The 22,908-nt window shown below is 49.1% G+C and overlaps 1 protein-coding gene across 1 annotated transcript in view; it reads right to left on the bottom strand.

Annotated features, from left to right (window-relative positions):
* Nucleotides 1-22,908, bottom strand: part of TGFA (transforming growth factor, alpha) — a 97,525-nt gene that overhangs the window by 56,318 nt on the left and 18,299 nt on the right. Inside the window, exon 2 of the mRNA XM_012646446.1 lies at nt 4,344-4,397. Within this exon, the coding sequence (XP_012501900.1) occupies nt 4,344-4,397 (54 nt within the window). The remainder of the gene's footprint in view (nt 1-4,343; nt 4,398-22,908) is intronic.

Genomic DNA, 22,908 nt, shown 5'->3' with positions numbered 1-22,908 from the left:
ACCAGAATGTTCTAACCTGAATGCAAAATAGCATCTAGATCAGGAGAATCAAATACGTGGCAGTCACACCACCACTTCCCTAACCCTGGGCCCGCAACGGGCATCTCCAATTGACCACTGCGGTACTTCCCAAAAGCCTGAAGGTAGCCTGATGTCCTTCCCAGCACGGCTCTCCAAGTTATCTCTACCAATGTATCAGAATGGTCACGTGAATACTTTTATGGGCCCAACAGATGAGGAAATTAATCCAAACAGGAACCAGATGAGCAACTTGCACAGGGACTTGAAAAAACTGAGGCCAAGTGGGCCCGATGTCCAGGATTCCTGGCCCCCAGCCTAAGACCCTCCACTGTCTCATCCAAAGTAGATGTCTGAGAAGCATTTACTGATGACAACACCAGTTTCCTATGACTCTGGCATCCTCCACCCTCCATATTTGGGGATCTTAAGAGAAAGGAAGAAAGAAGAAACCCCAACAAGGCAGGCCAAGGCCAACTGTCAAGCAATAAGAACATGGAATTTTTTTTAAAAAAATGCACAAGAAAGCCACATGACATCGGCCCCATGGTCTTTCAAGACCACGTGCCTCCCCTGACTGGCACACAGAACTTGCAGTTTTCTCTCCACGATGTTCCATTAAGATGTCAGGGCTTCACCTGTGTATTCCTAGCATGCCTTGCTCCAGTGCTGTCATTCAGGAATGTATCAGAACTTCTCTTATATCCATGTTTATTTCTCATTCTGGTCAACTCTTAGAATGAAAAGACCTGCATATTTATGTCATGGTAAAGCCCTTAAAGCTTTTCCCCTACAATTACCCATCTCTATACACAGATGGTGTAGATGGTTTCCTACCATTTTACGTGGTTCTGGATGGTTTGGTGCTGGGCTTTAGTAAACGAGCCCAGCAACATGCAGAGATTAAGGAGTTAGGGGCACTCAGATGTGAGAGTCACCTGCACATAAAAGAATTCATTTTATGAAAACCGTTCACCAGAAAGGAAATAAGTAGAAAGCAATATATGAAAACATTAAAGTGCAAATTAAAATGAAGTGCCACAAAATTAAGCACAGCATCATCTGCTGTCAATATTTGAGGATCTAACAAAAATGAACTATTGTTGCCTTTGTTGGTGTGGTAATGGAATTGTGGTTATGCTTTTCAAAGTCGTTATCTGTTAGATATACATATTAAAGTGTTACGAGTGAAACGTGCTTTGCTTTAAAATACCTCAGCAAAGGGAAAAATAAAAAAGGTGGGGAAATGATGAAAGGAAAATGACAGAGTGATGCCAGTTGTCAAAGCTCGGTGATGGGTATTCAGGGATTGATTTTGCTATTACTTCTCTCCCAGAAATGGAGATTTCTATTAATATAATACAACGTTAGCAGATAGTTTTGCTTATTGAATTAGCCATGAGTTAGAGACACATGCACCCTTGCTCCAGCACCAGGTAGGGAGTGTGGCTGGTGGGGTTGGTCCCCAGTCTGAGCTGTGCCCACTGTAGGATTTCAGCCCTGTCTGGTGAGGATGGAACAGGTGGGATGGGGTGGTGAGGCCTGAGCAGTCTTCCAGAAGATAGGAAGGTCACCCTAAAGGAAGAGAAAGTTAAGCAAACCAGCTCGATTCAGTCACAAAGCCCTAGCCTTTGGAGGGATGACTATATTGTGGTCATCACCATTTAGACTTGTCTCTCAACCCAGCCCTCTCTGGGTTCACGTCTGGGTCTCATGGGGCAGGGCAGAGAGCAGGTAAAAATGGAAAGAGTTATGTCATTAATCTCTAAGACACTAGGGCACAAGTTTGGTAGCTAAGTGACCCAGCAAATTGAGAGCAACACAGAGGTCGGGGGCAGCCCACCTCCCTTTGCAGACTGCCAGCTGACTCTGGACATTACAGGCCGTGGCGCCGCCTCTGCTCCCATGCACCACCTCGGGCCGCAGAGTGGCACTCAGCCAGGTACAGGGTAATGTGCAACACAGCAGGGGCTCAGCTGCGGTTTTCTGACCACACGTCATGAGGGAAAGTAAATCTCAGCTACTTGTTGATGTCAGAGACAGTCTCATGTGAGGAAGTCCAGAAAGGAAAGACGGAACGGAGGTTGGTCACTACTGCAGCAAGGACGGCTGTTTTCTGGACAAATGTATCAGCTCTGCCCAGGACAGCCTGGGAAACCCCAAAGGGCCAAGGCAGGAGCCACGCCAGGTCTCTACGGAAAGAGGCTCAGGTACAACATCCCTCACTTAGGCTTTTCTTGTTTGTACGAATGGATGAAGACCTGGAGGAGGGAGTGGAATAACCAGGAGTACCTCCTGCCCCATGGGTGGCAGCATCGGCATGTGCCATCATTGCAACTTGCCACATAAGAGAGACTCAGTAGAGAACCTGGCTCTTGGCCTACCAGGTCCTATAGTGAGGACCAGGAGGGAGGCCTCTGCCAGAGAGCCAGGGACCCAGCGATAGAGACATGGGCACAGGCCTCCACCTCATCCATCTGGCCTAACGTCAAGGCCTTTATGCCCCAGTTCCACCCAGTTTGGCCTAGAAGGGAAGAGGAAGGGCAGGGAAAACATAGGAAGCATCTCAATCCATGGAGATACCTGGAGATAACAGTGATAAGTATCAGAACAAATGGTAGCCCCCAATTGGCCCAGGGTCCAGGTTCTCTCAAATGATATCCAGTGTGCAAGCACTGATGGAGTATCAGCACCTTCCAGTGTTTGGGCAGGTCACCAGAGGTCTATCTATAAGAGGGTCCGAAGTGCATCCTAGGGAAGGGGGTTGGGCAATTCTGAGAACAGCATGGTGAAGTCACTAAGCTATCCTCCCCTTCCCCCATACATCCATATTTGAGCCCTTTGTGGTGTGGGAGGTAATTCAATGCCAGCTTCACTATTCCCTTGTTAGCATAGAGTATGTTTCCCTGACTTCTGCTCCCAATTGTTACTGTTTCATGGAATTGCTTCTAAGAACTACTCCATGGAAACCCTGGACTCCAGAAGCACTGCTTTAGGGTGGACACATTCACACTCTTCCACCTCCAGCCCTAAGAAAGCATGACACAGAGTCATGGACCACCAAGTGGCTTGGGTACCTTAAGGGTCCAAGTGTATCAAGGATAACAGTATCGGGGCGGGGAAGTGGGGGGGCTCTGGGGCTGCAGAAGCAGTGGTACCCAGTGGATTTGGAGGGAAAACGTCTGGAAGAGGAGAAGAGCAAAGCACCAGGGACACTGTGGGGTTGGTTAGAGAGTTTATGAATATATTAAAAACCCACCCCACTCCAGTAGAACCTCCTTGAAATAACTCATGAGACATACCAGGGGGCTACTGCAGTAACAGACGGGAGCAGAAGTCAGGGACGTGTGCTCTGTGCTAACAAGAGAGTAGTGAAACTGGCATACTCATGTGCTGCTGGTAAAAACCAGCTCAATTCACTTGGAAAGCTATTTGGCACTTTGTCCCAAGGGTCAAAAATGTATTTATTCTTGCTCCTGGAGATGTATTCTGAAGAAAGTATCCAAAAGAAGGAAAGAGCTTCTAGGCATGAAGATGCACTAATAGCATCATAATGTAAACTGGAGGCACCATAAATATCCAGTGGGGAATGTTTCATTAAATCACACGTATTCATTTTAGTGGGACGTTGTGACATTTCAAAAGAATAGATTTCAGTACTTTCCAGCAACATGGAAAAATGCACAACTCCAACCTCTGAGTTTAAAAAGCAACAATCAAAATAGTTTCCTCACCAGGACTAATCATATAAAATATTAACACACACTGACAACAGGCTAAAAGCAACACGCCAACGGAACGGTGGCTGCTTCCCGCAGTGCTATGATCGTGGGCAGTTTGCCTCCTACATTTCCAAGCTCTCCAATATGTTGACTTAGGATCTTTAAAACGAAAAAAATAAAAAGGAACTATTATTACCAGTATCAAACGTACACCAGAAAATAACTAAACAAAGATCACCAGGCAGAAGCTGACAAGGGGATTCAGGAACTGGGGTTCTTCAGATAACTATAGCATGTGAGCTGGAAGAGTATGGATAGTTCTGAGCTGTTGGGTCCCACACGCTTGCCCGCGTGAATTGTCTGAACAGCTGAAGAGAAAGACGTAGGGAAGAAGGTGGACCCTGAGGGAGCAGGGACAGCCCCCTGGGGACTGCAGTGAAGACCTGCCCCTCGGCCCATGAGGAGGGGGCAGAGAGGGCTCAGAGACAGGCGTGGGCTCCGTGTCAGGAGGCCATGGAGGGAGCTCTTCAGGTGACAGCTCGGGCTCCACACGCCGGCAGGCCTGCTCCCTTCACACGCCTCACACCCGGCAGCTGCACTCACCACTCTGGGAGGACGTGCTGTTCTCCAGGGCTTGGCACACGGTCAACACGACACCTGTGGCAGGGAGAAGACAGAAAAGGTAAGAGTCTGCTCAGCAATGGACGATGTCCTCAGAGCCTTCCAGGGCAGGCCCTTTGAAAGGCAAAGACTTGGTAGTTTCACAAAGTGGCCAATAGGCCTGGCTGTATTGCTTGTGGGGCTCAGTGCAGAATGAAAACTCAGGACCCCGTGTTCAAAAACCAGGAAAAACATGCCCATTAAAGGTACTAAAATCTAAAGCTTCTTCCTTCCTTCCACAGTGGCTCTCTCCATCTGTCATGGTGGGTTTTTTTGGTTTTGTTTTTTTTAACACCTTATAAATATATTCTTTATCGTGAGAAAATATACATAACAAATTTACCATTTTTAAGTGTACGTTTTCAGTGACATTAAGTATATTCACATTGTTGCGCACGTCATCATGTTTTTTTATTTACTATAAAAGTCGTCGCGCTCCTTTGAGTATGAGGAAACCTGCAGGGTGAGTGCAGCCCCTTATAGGTGCAAGTGAGCAAGGGACCCACTGACTCTGGCGATTTCCCTCCAGTGAGCAGCTGGACCAACATGCTGTGACCTAGCTGGGGTGGGGAAGTCTAGTCAGGTACTTCTTCTTCCCAGGGACTGGCTGCCCCCACCCAAGATGGGTGATCCCTAAGGGTATTTATTACACCCTCCATGCCAGGATGCCCTAGGTACCTAGACCAGCTGCCCACTGAATGTGCCATGGAGCTGCCAGCCCAGGATGCGGACAGTTGCCACCATGCCTTGCCTTGAGATGCTATGGGGCGCACGCACCTAACCCCAACCTTTCTTGTGTCCAGGCCCCACCAGGGGAAGAGTGTGGCAGGGGCACGAACCCACTCAGGGGAGGCAGGGAGGTGGCAGTAGGCAGGATCATGGGAACCAAGGCTCTAGCCCGCACTGCACACTCCACTGTCCCACTGGTTTCACTTACAAGACACAGATTCAAAAATTAAACTATAAGAATTCCAAGACTGCAACTGAAGAGCATTAAACCCTAAGCCTGGGGTCCTTGTGAGCGTGGAGCTCTGTATGATTACACAGGTCGCATGCCCGTGAAGCTGCCCCTGCCAACAGACGACCTTACGTGCCCTCACATTACAGTACAGGAGGTTTCTGGAAACAGAGCAGCAAACTTCCACTGAAAAAGGAACCTCTTATGGGTTATGAAATCAGCATGAACTAAACTAGAATGACTTCCCAAAACTGAAACACAAAAGGATGCCACAGTGGCCGTGCAAAGGGGCTGGGCCTTTTGGAGGTCAGCCTAGATGGTGAGTGAATCAAGTCAGCACAGAAAACAAAGTTCTACCTGTTACAGCTGCGGTCCCCAACCCCCAGGCCAAGGACTGTACCGGTCTGGGGCCTGTTAGGAACCGGACTGCACAGCAAGAGGTGAGCAGTGGGCAAGCAATCGAAGCTTCATCGGTATTTACACCTGCTCCCCATCGCTCGCATCACCGCCTGAGCTCCGCCTCCTGTCAGATCAGTGGCAGCATTAGGTGCAGGAAAACAAGCTCAGGGCCCCCACTGATTCTGCATTGTGGTGAGTTGTATAATTATTTCATTGTATATTACAATATAATAATAATAGAAATAAAGTGCACAATAAATGTAATGTACCTCCCGTCCCTCCTACCCCGACCACTCTGTGGAAAAATTGTCTTCCACGAAACCAGTGTCTGGTACCAAGAAGGTTGGGGACCGCTGTGTTACAGGAAAGATGCAACCCCCCACTCTGCAGGCTGTGGAAGCTCCTTGCCCCTGCACCTTAGGGTGTAGACACAGAAGTCCTGACTCTCAAAGGAAAACCACACTTGGAACAGACAAAGCAATCATGCTCACAATTTTCCTTTTGGCCTTTGAAATGAGAAACATCATGAGAACTTCAGACTGCTTTCCCTGGAGGTCTGGCACAGACTTCCCCATGACTTTCACAGAGTCCTGTACCAGATATTTGGTTCAGATATTTGGTTCTGGAGTTGGAAGTTGGGAGGGGGGGAATGGGGAGAGAAAAATCAGTAAAATCACACACCTCTTTCCTGTGCAATTCTTTCTTGCTGCACAATAGATGCTAATTTTGGAAACGAGGCTCTTAGGCTTCCTCCAGACACATTTAAAAGGGTAACACAGAGTGTGGAAGTGAAGCATTCCTACCCAAGCCAGGAAAAGTCTTAGTGGCTGCACACTCAAAGCAGGGGAACGGTCACATTCTGACTTTGCTGGCACCACCACAAACCACTCTGGGCTAAAGTCAGCCAGTGACCCATAATAATGTCAAAGGACGACACTGGGGATGCTTTGCATACCTCTCAAAGGGAAGCGTGACTGGCCTGTCACGATCTGTCCCTTAACTAATGCATTATCTTCACATCTAGTTTCCTGCCCCACATCCTGTCAGTCAGGGTGAACAGTCAGCACAGTTCCCGGGGTCCACGTCGACCTCTGCTTCAGCAAAACCAGGACAAGAAAGCTACTACCGTACAACCGCGTCGAAGACAGCATAGACGAACACCCGCTCTCCAGGAAGACGAGGGTGTGTGATGGGCGCCTGCTCCCCAAGCCCTGGGGCAAGTTACTTCCCCCACCTGCTCCTCACCTGTGAGCCAGCAGCTGCCAAATTCACAAAGATGTTTTGGGAATGAATTAAAGTTTGCAAAACCACCATGTTCCACAGATGAAAGAGTCTGGGTTTTTATGTATAATTTGAGCCACACGAGAAGAATAGTTCCTTTCTACACCTTCACATCCCATGGAGAACAACTGCCCTGGCCTTCTCTCTGCAATCCTGCTTCACGCACGACTTACGTGGGGGCCCTGCATTGAGAGGCGAGGCCTCTGCTTCCTCGTTGCTACCCGGTGGGCTCCCCAAGAGGGCCCTGGGCCAAGACGACAGGAGTCAGGCCCCTCACTCCTCAGGTGGGTGTGCAGCACTTACTGGGCATGCACTGGTTCCAGGCCTAGCACTGGGGTTTGCATGTGTTATCTTACTTCATCCTCATGGTAACCCATGACATAGGCACTTCCCAGCCTCCTCGCCTTCCGGCCCAGCTGGTGGAAATACCCGAAAGAAATCTGCCCAAGCTCCTGCAGCAATTCAAGTTCAAACTCAAGCGTGTCCAACTCCCATGCCCAAGACAGTGCTTAATTACCATCCCACAAGACAGCCCTTCTGACCATGAAACACTGATGGGTGTGTGTTCAGTTACAAATGAGTCCCCAGATGAGTCCATATAGCACATGAGCAGTTGAGGTGTGATCCCCTCTCTTCCGGAGGCCACATCCACTGCCTCTTGGGATTTTCCCACTGCCTCCGATTTCCTCCCCGTGAGCAAGGTCTGCTGAGGGCAAAGGTGGAGTGTCCAGGCTTGCTGGCTGCCCCACGTGCATAAGACCAGGGACCCGGCCCTCCGGCCACCGACTGTGCTTGGAAAGCCGGGCTCTGTGAAGGCCTTCCAGAAATGCATGGACTCGGCTGGCTCCAAGGCTCTTCAGAAACAAAGGAAAGGCAGGGAGAGGACAGCCACAGGGACCCCCATGGCATGCAGTGGCTCAGGGAGACAAGGTGCACAGGCTTGGTGGCCTGCAGACACAGGCTCCACAGCCTGAGTTTCAAAGCTGGCCCTCGCCTGCCACGGGCCCTGGAGGTGGGGAGGCAGGAACCCCTTCCTCACAGGCTGCTCCTGGTGCATCCCATGTCTGTTTAAATAGCTCCAAAGAGGGGAATCCCAAGGGTGGACTTCAAAAAGAAAAATGAAAAGAAGGGGGTGGCATCTAGGGGAAAACCACACGCAACGGAAGAAAACCCTTATGGTTCCCCCAGCCCCCAAAATAGAGTGGGAACCCAGAGCTGCCCTGAAGGGAGGACAAGGGTTGCCATGTGTGTAATTCAGCTGTTTGGGACTTGGATAAAAGTTTCCGACAAAAACAATGTGAAAAGAGAGGCTAGCCTATTTGTCTCCTGAGTTCCTGAAACCCATCCATTGAGCTGCCAGTGGGAAGTGCTGTTGAGAGAGGCTGGGAACCCATCCCTGCAGGGCCCAGGGCATGGCACCCCCACTCCAGCCCCTCGCTCATGCATGGGACTAGTCGTTCTGGATGGAGACCAGGCTGTGCCTTCAGTGTGGGACACTGAACCTCAACCACCCATCAGCCTGGCAACCATCTCCTATGGACACTCAGATGTGGTGCCTGGACCTGGGGAAGCATCTCTGGGCCCCTGGCCAGCCCAGCTGAGTGGGCCATGTCCCGTTCTGGCCTCTGCTGCAGCCAGTATTTTCTTGCAGACTCCTATCTACTTCCTGGTGTGGACCAGGTGCTCCCTCTATAATATTAATTTCCTCTGTTTGGGGCTCCCCTAAGCCAGGCTTCCTGAGTGAAGGGGTGAAGGGTGAGGTTTTGTTGTCAGATGTGGGAAGGATGGAGAGAGGTTGCAGCAGGTCCTTTTGGCTGAAGGATGCTCTGGATTCAGAGGAGGTGGCGAGGAAGGGCCTTTGGGTGAAGAACAAATTCAGGGCGGGAGGGATGGGAGTCGTGCTGGAGAGCAGGGCAGAAGGGAGTGTGGGTGCTCGGGGGGCAGCCAGGTTTCCTCCTTCCTCTGCTACCATGCTCAGAGCTGGGGGTCATGAGGACAGAGCCAGGAGCTCAAGAAGTAGTGGGTGGTACCTGCGGGTGGGCACCCTGCAGCTCAGCTCCAGGTTTGCAGGGACATTCATGAGGGCACAAAAATTTAAGTGAATGGGTCACACAGAATGCAGGGCTGGCCAGCACAGGCTCGTGGCATCTTCCTTTAGGAATCACGTCGCAACATTTAAATTTTATCTGCAAACATAGCAGAATTTTAACTGCATAGCAAAAACTGCCAAATTATACAATTTTATCAATATTTTTAAATCCAAGAGGTTGATAGTCACGTGAAGGTGCTGGCTTCAGAGACAAGGACTGATTAAGGAGGAAGAGGGAGAGAAGAACCACAAGGGAAGTTGGCAGGACGAGGGCCCCACGAGCCTGCTCCCCTTGGCACTTCCCATACCCTGCTTAGGATATCAGGGCCCAAGGTGGCCATGTGACTTCCCCGTGGGAGGATGGCCCTCAGAGAGGCCAAGTCGCTCTCCCAGGAAGAGGTGACAGTTCACATTTACCCTCGCTCACAGCGATGCCAGTGCACTGGCTCCAGCGGATGTCGGGCAAAGCTGCAGAGGAATGTGTGGAGGCACTGGCCAGGTGGGATTGGGAAAACTCTGGGAATGGCAAGGAGTTGGGTTTATAAACAGGGGACCTAGGATGGAATCCCTTGGGCAGATGGGCCCATGGGCCAGAGGGCTCTTGCTGTCACATCTGGCCTCTGTCTGGAACACTGCTTTCAAAACGCAGCTTGGATCCCGCCCCCCAAGGAGAGAGTCTTACGGAGAGATAACTCAAGAGGTTAGTGTTGGGTCCTGACGTGCAGGAAGGGGGTAGCTTTTAGTGATAAATCCCCACCGGTGAGGGCCTGACCCCGGTCCCAAACACAGCCATGGCATCGTACATGGTCACCAGGAAGACATTTCTGTGCCAGGAAGGGAGCTCGACGGGTCTCCCAAACTCCCTCCTCACATCGCTTGGTCACGGGATTCTTATTGTGGTCGGTGCCGTGATAAATCATAACTTATCGGCACTTACCAGGTGCCCTACATCATCTCCTTCGATACTCAAAGAACAAGATAGGTACTAATGTGCCCCCATTCTAGAGGTAAGGAAGTGGAGGTACAGGGGGTTAAGTAACCTGCCCCAGGTCACCCCATTTATCAGTGACAGACATTGCAAGCTCACATTACCGGGCCGAGTTGGCCCCACTCTGCTTCCGACTGCTCCTGTGAAGTGCAACCAAAGAACGCAGGTGTACTAGAAAAGACCAGCTCCTCCTTTCCTCACCTGGATATAAGCAGATACACACAGCAATACGGTAGCATGGGCTAATGGGGGAGCCCAGAGACTAAAGTTTCTATGAATGGTGTTAACGTTAGTAAGTCATTTCACCTCTTTCGAAATCAGGCTTTTTATCTAAATGGTAGAGTCGGGCCAGAAGATCTGCCAAGTCCCTAAATTCCAGGCACCTGTGAAGATGTGAGGCTGTTCATCTTCTTCAACATCTGGCTAGGAGAGCACTGGCCTCGTTCCATCCCCTTGTAGGTGGATCCCTTGCCTTGAACCAGGATCAGACACAAGGGAGGCTGCATGTGCACGGTCTCAATGAGTGGGCTTGGTTTATGACAATTTTGTCTTCCGGTTTAAAATGGCACTGACATCACAGAGGATGGCTGAGATCCTGAACCAGGGCACTTTCCATTTCTACGTTTTCAATGCAGCCTTAACGTGGGCTTGCCAATATATTCTAAGGTCACAATCCAGGAGGGAATGCATTTGGGTCCGTGAGCTTGGGACCCCCAGCTGCCCTTCCCAATGACCCCTGGGGTGGCCACAAGCAGCAAATTCCAACTTGATGAGTCTAAGGCAATACCTCATGATGACGACATCACAGAAAATAAGCCAGCATTACCTGAAAGCCCATAGGAACTTTCCACATCCATCTACATATATCTGGAAGTGGGAAAAAACAAAGTGTTCAGAATGAACCTTCAGGATCAGGGAGGCAGGAGCGACGAGCACACGGGCACCTGCACCACCACCTTCGACCATTTTCTACTTATGACTCGGAGTCTGCCATGGCAGAGCAGAAAGGAGCTTTGCCATCAGGCCTGGGCTCAAACCCTGGCCCTGCCACTCCCCAACTGAGACCTTGGCTCCATCATCTAATCTTGTTGAGCCTCAGTGTCCTCATCTGTAAGTTAAGGATAATGTCTCTTCACAGGACTGTTGCAAAGATTAAATGAAACAAAACAAAATAAAGGACACAAAGTCCTTAGGCCACTGTGAGCACCCATTAAACATGGCAGTTGACGGTGCTTCGTCCTGGCTTTTCTCCTTGGCTTGTTTCTTCGTAACTCCTGGGACATTCAGGACAAGAAGGAGGTGGTCACGATCCCCATCCCTGCCCTCCCTCCAGAACTCACCAAGAGGACTTCAACAAAGGGGCTTTACTTAAGGCCCCAGGGTTGCTTGGCTGCAGGCCACTGATATTCCATGGAATATTATACCGTTTGAGGGTTTAAAGAATTGCTATTTACTTATATTAATTAATCAAATATTTATTGAGCACCTTCCTACTGTGAGTAAATTAAAAGAAAAAAAAAAAGAAATCTGAGACCTGGGATTTATCCTTAAAATGTCCAAGCCACACGGGACAGCAACAATATCCACACTACTAAAGAACAGTGGAATCTTCCATAACGTGGCAAAGGCAGACAAGTGGGCTGCTGATGTCAGCACTACAGACCACCAAAGGCACTGGACTGATCCTGTGTTGCCATGGACGTTTTCCCTGCCTCCGTGCCCCAAACACCACCTCCAACTCCCCCGCTCTCCTGTGCTTCATGTCACACATTCAAAATCAAGCTCACCTCCTCCTGCCTCCTCCTCAGTCCTGGGCAGGGCTAAAGACCCGACAGCCACTGTCAGCCCCTCCCTCTCCTCTGTCACATCCAAGCCAAGCCCTTCTGCACACCCAGCCTCCACACAGTCCATTTTATCCATCCCCCTGCATCTCTGCTGCCACTGCCCCAATTCAGGCCTCATCATCTCTCCCTGGGCTATCCCAATAGTTGTTGAACTGGTTTTTCTTGCCAACAGCCTTTTTTTCTTCCCAACCTTTGCTCCTGCTGCTAGAGTGAGCTTGCTGGACCAAATCACTCCTTTCCTGTAAACTCTCCATGGGCTCCACACTGCAGAGCCCAGTGCAGAGACGGAACCCAGTCCAAGGTCCTGAGCAGAGATTTAAAGTGCATAACCTGGCCCCAGACCCAATTTCCATCTAAACTCCTCCAATGCCCTCCACCAATGCACTCTGACCCCAGCTACCTGGCACTGCCCCCTTTCCCTGCAAAGGGGTTCCCTCACCCCCAAGCGTGGCGTCTTGGGCTCACGCCACTCAGATCCTGACCCAAGTCCTTTCAGCTGCTGACCTTTGTTTAGCTGCCTGAGCCTCAGTTTCCTTTGCTGTAAAAGGAGATAAACATATGCATCTCCTGCCAGGGGATCTGTAGAGAGTAAATGAGGGGACACACGAGAGCTGTGCAGCATGTTGAGTGAGGCATAACGAACATGCAACAATAGTAGCTGCTATCGACAGTTTCCATTAATGTTATGCTGAAATCTCAAGTTGGCATGCCCTGTCCTCTAGCCGTGGGAATCAAATCTGCCTCCAAAGCCTTGCTCAAATGTCAGAAGTAATCATTTCTTCCTTAGAGCAGTCTTTACTTTATTCTGCCTTGTACTTTGCACGTTTTCAGGTCTTATCTGTCTCCCCCTTCTAGTTTGGTCAGGAACTGTGGCTTATTCATCTCCATTCTCACAGCTGGCATAATGCTGTCGCACCTACTTAGGTTTTTAACACACGCGTATTGAACTGAATTTCTCACAAGCTTAAAAACATAGTTGGAGGAGAGTGAGTACTGACAGTATGCAGATGGGAAATGGGAAAACCAGCTGATCCTCAGGAATTCCTTTCTCCCTCCTATTCCTGGGCTACAGTGCAGTGGTGTCATCATAGCTCACAGCAACCTTAAACTCCTGGGTTCAAACTACCCTCCTGCCTCAGCCTTCCAAGTAGCTGGGACTACAGGCATGCACCACCACACTTGGCTAATTTTTTCTATTTTTAGTAGAAATGGGGTCTTGCTCTTGGTCAGGCTGGTCTCAAACTCCTGACGTAAAGTGATCCTCCCGCCTTGGCCTCCCAGAGTGCTAGGATTACAGGCTTGAGCCACTGTGTCTGGCCTAGGTCTTGGTTCTTATTCTGATTTCAGTGGAGATGGGGAAGGCTTGAATCTTGACTTTCATTGATAGAACAAGTACATACTGAACACCTAATGCACCACATGGCAGACATTGTTCTAGGTGCTGGAGAGCCAGTGATGAACTAAAAGTCCTTCCTCTCATAGAATCTACAGTGTACTCTCCCTATGAGACATAATCCTAATTCTTAAAAACCATTACTTTGAACTCCATTATAAACAGCTGTACCATCATTCAGTTGGGTGGCAAGTTAAAAATGTATCTTCTATTTAAATGATATTAAATAGTCTCACTAGGACACAGAACCAGCCATGGAGGAGTGAAGGAAGTGTCAACCTTATCCGAAGCCTGGAGTTACATATGCTGAACTGGCTGGCCAAGTTGTTCTTGAGTTGTCTGGTCACCCAGTAAGATAAGCCTTGAAATGTTTTGTTTTCCCACCCTTAACTCATTTTGTAGGCTTTTCCTGAAATTTTTATGAGAAAACAAAGACTTGCATGCAGTGACCCCAAAGAGGCCTGACCATATCACAAGGAGGATAGGACAGAGGCAGTGAAAAGGGGCACAGAGCTCATTAGATGGCTTTGCAGCGGGAGGTTACCCAGCCTGATGGGCACTTCCCGAGTACCATGTGCCAAGGGCTCTTCAAGCAAAGGCAGGACTTGCCACCAGGAGTTTACAGTCTAGATGATGGGAATATACACGCTCAGTGGTGATGCTGTAGTCTCTCCAATGCTCCCAATTCAAGCCCTTTCTTCCATCCAAATATGTCTATCTGGTCCAGGTCTCCTAGGTACGCTAACCTCTTCTCTCTTGCGTAGAAAACTCACCTTACTGCCTGACCTCATTTGTACCCAGGCTTCCAATCTCCAAGTCTTCTGTGATGCTTCTTGACTGCTCCAGCAGGCGGGCTCTCTCTCTGCACCTCCTGACGCTTGTGAGCGCTGGGCTGGAGGCAGACCCCACCCAGGTCCCCCACATAGACCAGTCTCTGTGTCCCTCCCCCTCTCAGCCCAGACATCCTTTCCCACCATCTCTGACTCAGGAGAACTGATTATTATCTTTCTTTCCCTACTTCAAGGGACAAATGAGAATATTCACAAAATACTTGGAGCTCTTTAGAGTCGAGGCCCTAATAATTGCCCAAGACTGACACCGTAACACAGGATCATCAGAGAAGTGACGCAGCTGCAAAAGGAGGTGATGCATTCTTCCTGACATATTGAAAAGCATGCAAAAGATAAACTAAATAAAAAAGCCACAGAGACCCTCTCAGGAGGAGCTGGGTACCACCTCTAGAGAAACTTTTGTTTTTAAGGCCCTGCAGGCAACACCTCACCCTGCCACACAGACGTCTTCCTCTACTCTCCCAACACCCTTACCTGCTTCAAAGCCATATGGAACAAGACAGCCCACTGATCTGGTGGTCTGAGAGGACCCCCTCCTATAAAGCAGAGCAAATAACATACAGAGATAAAACACTTTTAGCCAACAACCAGTTAGTTAACTAGGATGCACCGAACATCTGCCTGGAGTGAGGAAGGCCCTGTGCTCCCTCCCACCTATGCAGATCTATGCCACACCCTATTTTGCTAGGAGGAAGCAGTTGTCTTTCCCACAGAATAAAAGCCTTATCAGAGACCTGGACCAGGGGGTGGGTACTGAGTCAAACTTCCTCTTCCCCTGGGCCTGCTCCCAGGGCCCCCATCCAAGTTCCTGGAATTGCAAGAAAACAGGGTGAGTATCACCGATCCCTCTCTGGCTGGCTGGAGTTCCCCAGCTGCTGAATCACCAACAGGCTCTACGAGGGCTGAGCTCTGAGGTTGCAGAGAAGCCGTGCCAACCTGAGGCGCTCTGGGCCCTTGGCACTGCGAGCCAGCTCAGCAGAGAGCATTCGGCTGCCAGGAAGTACATGAACCAAATGCCAGCTCTGGAAGAGTCCATGGGGACGTTGCAAGCCCCTCCCCAACTGTGAAGGCCCACTGGCCCCATTTCAGCCGCCATGGCCTGTGGTGGCCCAAGAATTGCCATCCTCTGGGTGCGGGTCAGCAGTGGTTCTGCTCATGTGGACCCCATGCCAGCAGAGTTAGCCTCTTGGCATCGCCATGCAAGCTAGGCCCATCCTCTTAGCTCGGTCAAGGTCATGTGTAGACATCATTCGAGTGGCTTAGAAGTAGGGTATGAGCAGGGAGGAGGTAAAAATAAGCAACTCTTGAACTGTGCCCTATTTCCTCCATGTGAATAGTGTGGTGATGACAGACTCATCTCTTCCCCTTGCTCCACGACACTCAGGACACCCTGGAACCACCCTGCAGGAGGGACTGAGAAGCTTGGGCTTTGAGCCAACATAAATACCAGTGTGACTGGGTAGGATCCCAGATCAATGCAGCATCAGCCTGGGGTGGAGCATGGGGAAGGGGTGCACCAATGCCAGTCACCACCGTCCACCACGGGCGCTGGTGGACGCCCCTGGGAGCACTCATTTGACTAGATACGGGCAGCTGATTAAGAAGCAAGGCCGAACTGAGGAGGAAACAAATCCCCAGAACTGCAGATTTTCAAGAGTTAAGGGGAAAACACTCTGAAGTTCTTATAGCCTCACATTTCTCAACCCACATCACGCTGGGGACTGGCAAGGTCTCCAGTTCTCCTCCTGGGCCTCAGAAGCAAGGGGCAGGAGGAAGGAGAAGAGGGAAGGGTAGGTGAGAAAGGCCTGGATGACAAGTGCAGGCTCCAGCTGCTGAGGGGCCCAGGGCAGGTGTGGAGGTGGGGCTCGTATTTATGCCCTTTCATTGGGAGATCCCGACCAGACCACCCCATCCCAGGGGGCTGTCACCACTTGTAGCGCCCCCTGGAGGGAACTGAGAATATGTGAAGGTTATTTTTTGATTATCACAACAACTAGGACGGCACTGCTGGTATTTAATGGGTGGGGCCAGGATGCTAAATTTCTGTAATGCACAGGACTTTGTCCTGCTTAACATGCTAATAGTGCACCCTGTTGGAAAATTCTGGATCGCAACAGGGAAAGTCCCTTCAGCTGCAGGTCATTCAGACTCCAACTGTATATGGGCAGAAGTACCCAAAATTCAGGGGAAATAGAACAAACTGGCAGTCACATGAGCTGACCCGGCCACTCATCAGAGCCTTGCAAATGGCTGCAGTGGGACCTCCATGATCCGACCTGTCCTTATTTACCTGGAATGCTCCTTTTCCCTGTCAGTGCTTCTCTCTGTCTTTCTGTTCCTTCTGTCTATGCCTGTCTCTTTATATTAACCCAAAGCGTTCAAGTTGCACAACATGAAGCCTATTTATAAAGTAACAAGACTGACAAGTCACAAACAAAACCCACTCCCGGTGGTTTATAGTTGTGGGGTTCCAAAGAGACTCGGGAGCCCCAAGAGGGAGGAAACACACAGGGGTGATGCATTTGAATTTTTCTTGGTCCACTCTGGATTTTAGGGCCCCTGTCCTATTTCCTCAGCCCAATGTGTGTTCTTATGGCCACGTGTAGCAAAGCTGCTCAGCGAATGCCCCAAATGCACTTAGTCGTATGGGCAGAATCTCATTTGCTCACCCTGGAGACAAACCAGTGAGGAATGAGGCATGCCATCCCCAGGGTTTCGGGGCAGAGAGCATCATGTACCTTTTAGCAGTGCCAATTTAAAGCATTGTAAAGGAAAACAAAAATCCCGGAGAAGACACAATATAGCTCTTCTATGGGAAAATGGGACTGGGATCTCCCTACCAACTCTGCTCTTGCCCATTTCCCTATTAACCTCTTGGACGTTGCTGGGGGAAGGGCGGAAATGGGAAGCAAAAGGGAAGAAGGAGCAGGGAAAAGAGGAAATTTTCTGCTGGGATGGTTTAGCTCTAGTGAGAATAGGAAGACCACAGAAGGAAGAGGGAAGGTGGCCACGCCTCACGTTTAAATCCCACATAAAAGCGCAGTGAGAAAAGGGTCTTGGATTATTCATAGTCAGTGCATTTCTGAAATATTTTCTAGAAAAATCAGACTCATCTAAATGAAAGCGGCTTAGGAATCAAAACCAGCTGATGAAGTACTACAGATATTTTAGAAGATAGTTTGACAGTTTCTTACAAAACTAAACATACTCTTATCACGTGATCCAGCAATAGTGCACCTTGGTATTTACCCAAATTATTAATAGTTAAAAACTTATGTCCACAGAAAACATGTGCACAGATGTTTAATAGCAGCTTTATTCATGACTGCCCAAACTTGGAATCAACCAAGGTGTCTTTCAAGAGGTGGATGGGTAAACAAACTGTGGTTGTACAGACAATGGAATGTTATTTGGAGATAAAAAGAAATGAGCTGCCAAGCCATTTCTTTGGTGTCATCACTAAAAGACATGGAGGAACCTTAAGTGCATATTACTAAGCAAAAGAAGCCAGTCTGAAAAGGCTGCGTGCTGCGTGATTCCAACGGTATGACATTCCGGAAAAGGTGAAACTGTGGAGACGGTAGAAAGATGAGGTGTTGCCAGGCGGTTGGGAGGGTGGGGAGAGGGATGGCCAGGTGCAGCATGGGGGACTGTTAGCGACTCCACTCTGCATGATGCTATGATGGTGGACACATGTCATTATAAATCCGTCCAAATGCACAGAATGTACAACACCAAGAGTACCCCAAGGCTTCCTCTCAAGCTGGGAGCATGTCAGAGGAGACAAAGCAGAGGAAAACCTCGATCCCTATGGAAACAGGCCATAGAAAAGGCAGGGGAGGGGACAGGTGGGGAAGGAAGGATAGGATGATGTGGGAGGCATCTTCCAGAGAAATCTTCCAATAGAGAGGTTGACAGGCAGACAGTCAGGAATCTGGAACAGCCTTTGAAAGAATAAAGAAAACCCAGGGTCCTGGTTTTAGGGCAACTGGCCTTGCCTGTGTGGTTTCTCACATGAAACAGATGACGTATCTCAGGTGAGCTGTCTCTCAGCTGGGGATAAGTTATCAATACAATTTTCTCTCTGTTGCCAGCGAGCTCTGTGACCGAGGGAGCAGAACATCAGAAATGTGGCTGAATTCAATTTCTTGACCCTGCAGTTATATCTAAGAGAGGGCTCTCAAGTGGGTATCAGACGCAGCCTTTATCACAACATGAAGCGACAGAGAACTCTTCCATCCTCCTCCCCCTGTCCGTTCCTACACTTCAGGCAGAAAAGGAACAAGAGGGCACTTGCCCAGCACCTGTGAAAGTGTGGTACGAGGTCAGGAAGCAAGCAGCTCACTCCCCACTCCCGGCTTTATCTTTGTCCACAGTGTTGTCACAACCCCGCATTTTCCTGGGTATTTATTTATTTTCTGTCTCCTTGGGCCTAGACGGGGTGTATGGTGGGGAGCAGAATAATTGGGGGTTCACTATATTCTCAGTCCCCAGAACAGTGCCTGCCACATAGACAGCGCTCAGCAAATACTTGCTGCATGAACTCAGTTTCTTTTCAAGCTAAATCTGCAAGGCAGTTTCACAGAGAGGCCCAGGGAGAGTGAACCAAGGAAGACAACACTCGAACTCCTATTTGAGCAGGAGTACTTTCGAAGGACCTCGTGGGATCGAGATACAGTCATTCCGAAACAAGAAGATACTGTTAGAACTTTCCTGTGATGATGGTTATCTAAGAAATAACAGAGACACTGGAGTATTTTTTTCATCACAGGTGTGTGCAGATTGATAAATAGTGTCATCATGGATGTCCTTTTGGAACAGGTGACATCGGACAGAGACCTGAATACAATGGGAGAACCAGTCCTGAAAATATCTGGGGGAAGAGCATCCAGGGCAGGAGGAGGAGCAAGTGCAAAGGGCCTGAGGTGGGAGTGAACTTTGTCAGTCCCAGAAAGGGTGAGTGGCTGGTGGGGTTAAGGAAGGGCGTGCTGGGAAATGACGCTGGACAGATGCCCCTGGTGGGACCGCCAGGCATCTGGACATTATTCCAAGCTGAGCTCCCAGAGGGTTTTGAGCAGAGGAGCAATAGCACCGACATATGTGTTAGAAGAGTCACTCAGGGTGCTGGGGACAAAAGAGGCCTTAAGGAGGCAAGAGTGGAAACTGGGAGAATGGGGTTAGACCACTGCAAAAGTCCAGGCAAATGATGAGGGTGGTGGCCGCGGACGACATGAGAAGTTGTAGGATGCAGAACGTCACTGAAACAGAGCCACCAGGACTCACCGAGGGACAGAGTGTGGGGTCCACGCTGGCCTCATTCTTCCCTCGGCCTCTACCTGCTCTGCCCACTGCCTTCTCTTCACCTCCGAGGCCATGTTCAACTTTCAAGGCCAGTTCAAATAGCAACATCTTCAAGAACCTTTTCTGACCAGCTGAGAGGATCTTATCTCCCTCAAAAAATTAGAAAGCAAACACATGAGTAAATAAGAACCCAGCTTAGACACCCCCATCAGCAGGCTTGACTCCCATGCAAGTCAAATCTACACAAGCAGATCTTATCTTGGTCCTGATGATCTACAACTTTTCTAGAGAGCCTTTGCTGAGCGTTCCCTTCCAGGGTCTGCCTGCTACCCCTGAGATACTTCAAGATGCCACCATCTGGAAGAGTTTTGTCCCTGGTCATCCCCATATGGGTCCTAGGAATCTCAGTCTAAGGCTTACTTATGCGACACATGTTAAACACCCAGGATAAGTTAGCTTTCAGATGATGACTGCTGTGCCCAAGGCTTTCTGGACGCTCACACAATATCTCATCCCCCTAAGCACATATCCAGCTACCACCTGTGGGCCGGCCTGACAATATCCCAGGCTCAGCCATGAAGGGCCCACAAGGAACAAAGCAAACAGGTTCAGTGCTGACCTGTGACCAGAGCAACAGAGCATGTACAAGTGACAAGTGCACACACTGTGCTCTGGCTGTAGGTTTCTCTGTCCTGAGTGGACCACCTCTGCAGCAACCTCTCAGGCCCCATGAGGGCCTGGCTCAGGTCCTCACTTTCCTTCATATCCCCTCAGAGTGTCTGGGAGGAAATTTAACAGAGATGGCTGCCCCCATTGATGTGGACATCACGATGCCAAGATGGCTGCTGGGGCTGGAGCACTGTGATATGTCCCATATCATCCAGGGAAAGCAGGCCTTCCCTCTAAAAAAGGCAGAAGGCAGTGTTCCTTCTAACTAGGAGGCAGCCAGAATACTCCTGCTAATAACCCAACAAGGGCCCAAGATCGGCAGATCTGAACATCAATGCAGGTTATCCAGTATTAGCTCTTCTTTTCTGCTTCTTACTTTGAAGGGAGGCAAATACCCTAGCATGTCCTGAAGGATGACAGGACAATACCAGTCCCCACCCTTACAGGCTCCTTGCCTCGCTGGGATGCCAGTCCTGTCTAACAGGACTCATAATGCACATGGCTATGGTATTAGGTTTATGGAACACCTTTTAAAAACCCAAGGACTGTACTAAAAAAAATTTAAAAGCATGAAATATAAGCAACATAAGTGGGAACGCCTTCAACTAATTCTTGGAAACACATCTTTTTCTCATTCTTAAGAAAAATGGCCTGCCGTCTCAAGCAGGATTGCAAATATGTTGTATTTATATCACCACCCCCATGCTAAGACCACAGCAGACATCATCAATTGATCACAGCACTACTTCTCACTGAACGCTGATGTGGCCTCCAGGTCCTTCTACACAGCCACCACCAAGTGATAGTGGTTGGCCTAGAAGATGAACTATTTCCCACATATGCTCAAAAAATATCTGCTTCTATATAAATGATGTTATGGGAGGGAGGGGTGGAGGGGTGGAGAGGAGAAGGAAGAAAAGAAGGAAGTGACGGGAGACACTGAGGGGAAATTAGTTGTCATCAATAAAGACATATTGGTCAACGTTACCGTAGAAGTTGAACATGGGGCAAGAGGAAAGGCGTAATTAAAAAAGTCCATAAAGTAGGAAATGAAACCTGTAGATGAATCACAATGTGACAAAATTATTGTCAACAGAGCAAGAGGTCCTCCCAACGCACCCATTGGTATAACTCCGGAATGAAAGAGGATTCTTCCCCCTCAGTATGAGGGGCACAGTACCAATATTAACAGCTATTCAAACTGACTTATCCACCTCCTCAAAGCAAAAGGTTTTTATATAAACGAAGCTCCAGATTTTCAGAAAATTTCTGCCTGTGAAGCCTCCGAAAATAGCTCATCAGGTGATAAACAGCCCAGGTGAAAACAATGACTGAACCCTTTATGGAAGAAGCTAAAATGGAGAAAACCAAAGCGGCAGGTAACTAGGTAGTTTAGAATAATCTAGATTTCTTCAGTGCCTTCTAATTACTTTATTGGGAGCTTAAACATGCTTTTTCACAAAAGTTAATGACTTTATCTTCAAGGTCACACAGGGAGGCCATTTGTCCAAGTTTGCTCTGCTCCCAGTGGAGTCAGATGACATCACAGTCCCCAGAGGGCATTCCTGGCTGAGTCAGCACCAGCCTTTGCGGCCTTGGCAGCCACTCACATAGGGATGGGCTGAACCTTCCAACCTGACCCTCCTCCCCATTCATGAGGGCAGCTACAGCCTACCTTGTTTAGAGTATACTCAAGGGAAGATGCATATCGTATCTTATTTTCTGGGATTAAAAAACATATCCCCCCCCACACACCTGCAGTTCATTTCTCAAGGTTGGGAGTTCAGATAAACTGTCCATCCATCTCCTTCCTGGGCCTGCAAACAGCCACTGCTGGGGCAGAGTCCTGTCCCTGCTTCAGGCATTTCCTCCCACAGAGGAACTGAAAACAGCTGGAAAGTGCTGCTCCCTGATTGTAGGTGAAGGACGTCTATGAATAATGAAGTAAGTTTATTTTCTTTACTGGTGGAAAACAACGAGGCTTATTTCACCTGAGTCTTTTCCTGGTCATCACTCACCAGCTTGTGCAACTTGGGTTCCTCGGCTTCTGAGGTGCAAGCTGAAAAGATGAAGAAATTTTGACCCAAAGCGACTGCTCCGTTCCAAAAGGTTAAACCTTTTGTTCCCTTCTCCTGCTGAAAGTTGCAACTAAAGTGCATCACGAGGAAGAGGATGAGGATGAGGAAGAGATGTTAGCTAGGGGTCACCAAGAGATTAGGTGATCCAAATGAAGATCAAAGAAGCCTGAAGTGCAATGTGGAAAAAACCCTCGGAAAATACAAGGACGGCCTCTGCTCCGGGAGCAACAGAATTCTTGTAAGAAGCTGCCATCTGTGTGTTCAAATCTCAGGAGATAGTTTAGTTTCTTGGCACACAAAAAACATCAACTCTTCCTCGCTCACGGACCAGCAGGATGGGCTTTTTACACAGTCACTAGCTAGTCAATTTTGCGGGAAGAGGAGGCCACTGCAGTGGGTGCAATCTGCTTTAAGCAATGCAGTGATGTGAATGATTCGGATTAACAAATGAAAGTGAGATTGTTCTAGAACAGGATCATCAAATAAAGTCCTTTGAGACGGATTTTTTTTTTCTTTTATTTCAGCATATTATGGGGGTACAGATGTTTAGGTTACGTATGTTGCCCTTGATCCCCCCCTCAAGTCCGAGTTTCAAATATGTCCATCCTTTGGGTGGTGCGCATTGCACTCCACCGTCCCCTCCTCCCTCCTCCCCCC

This window comes from Propithecus coquereli, unplaced genomic scaffold (genome assembly GCF_000956105.1).
Source record: "Propithecus coquereli isolate 6110/MARCELLA unplaced genomic scaffold, Pcoq_1.0 Scaffold243, whole genome shotgun sequence".
In the NCBI taxonomy this organism is placed as follows: domain Eukaryota; kingdom Metazoa; phylum Chordata; class Mammalia; order Primates; family Indriidae; genus Propithecus; species Propithecus coquereli.
This window is presented reverse-complemented; position numbering and strand designations above follow the sequence as displayed.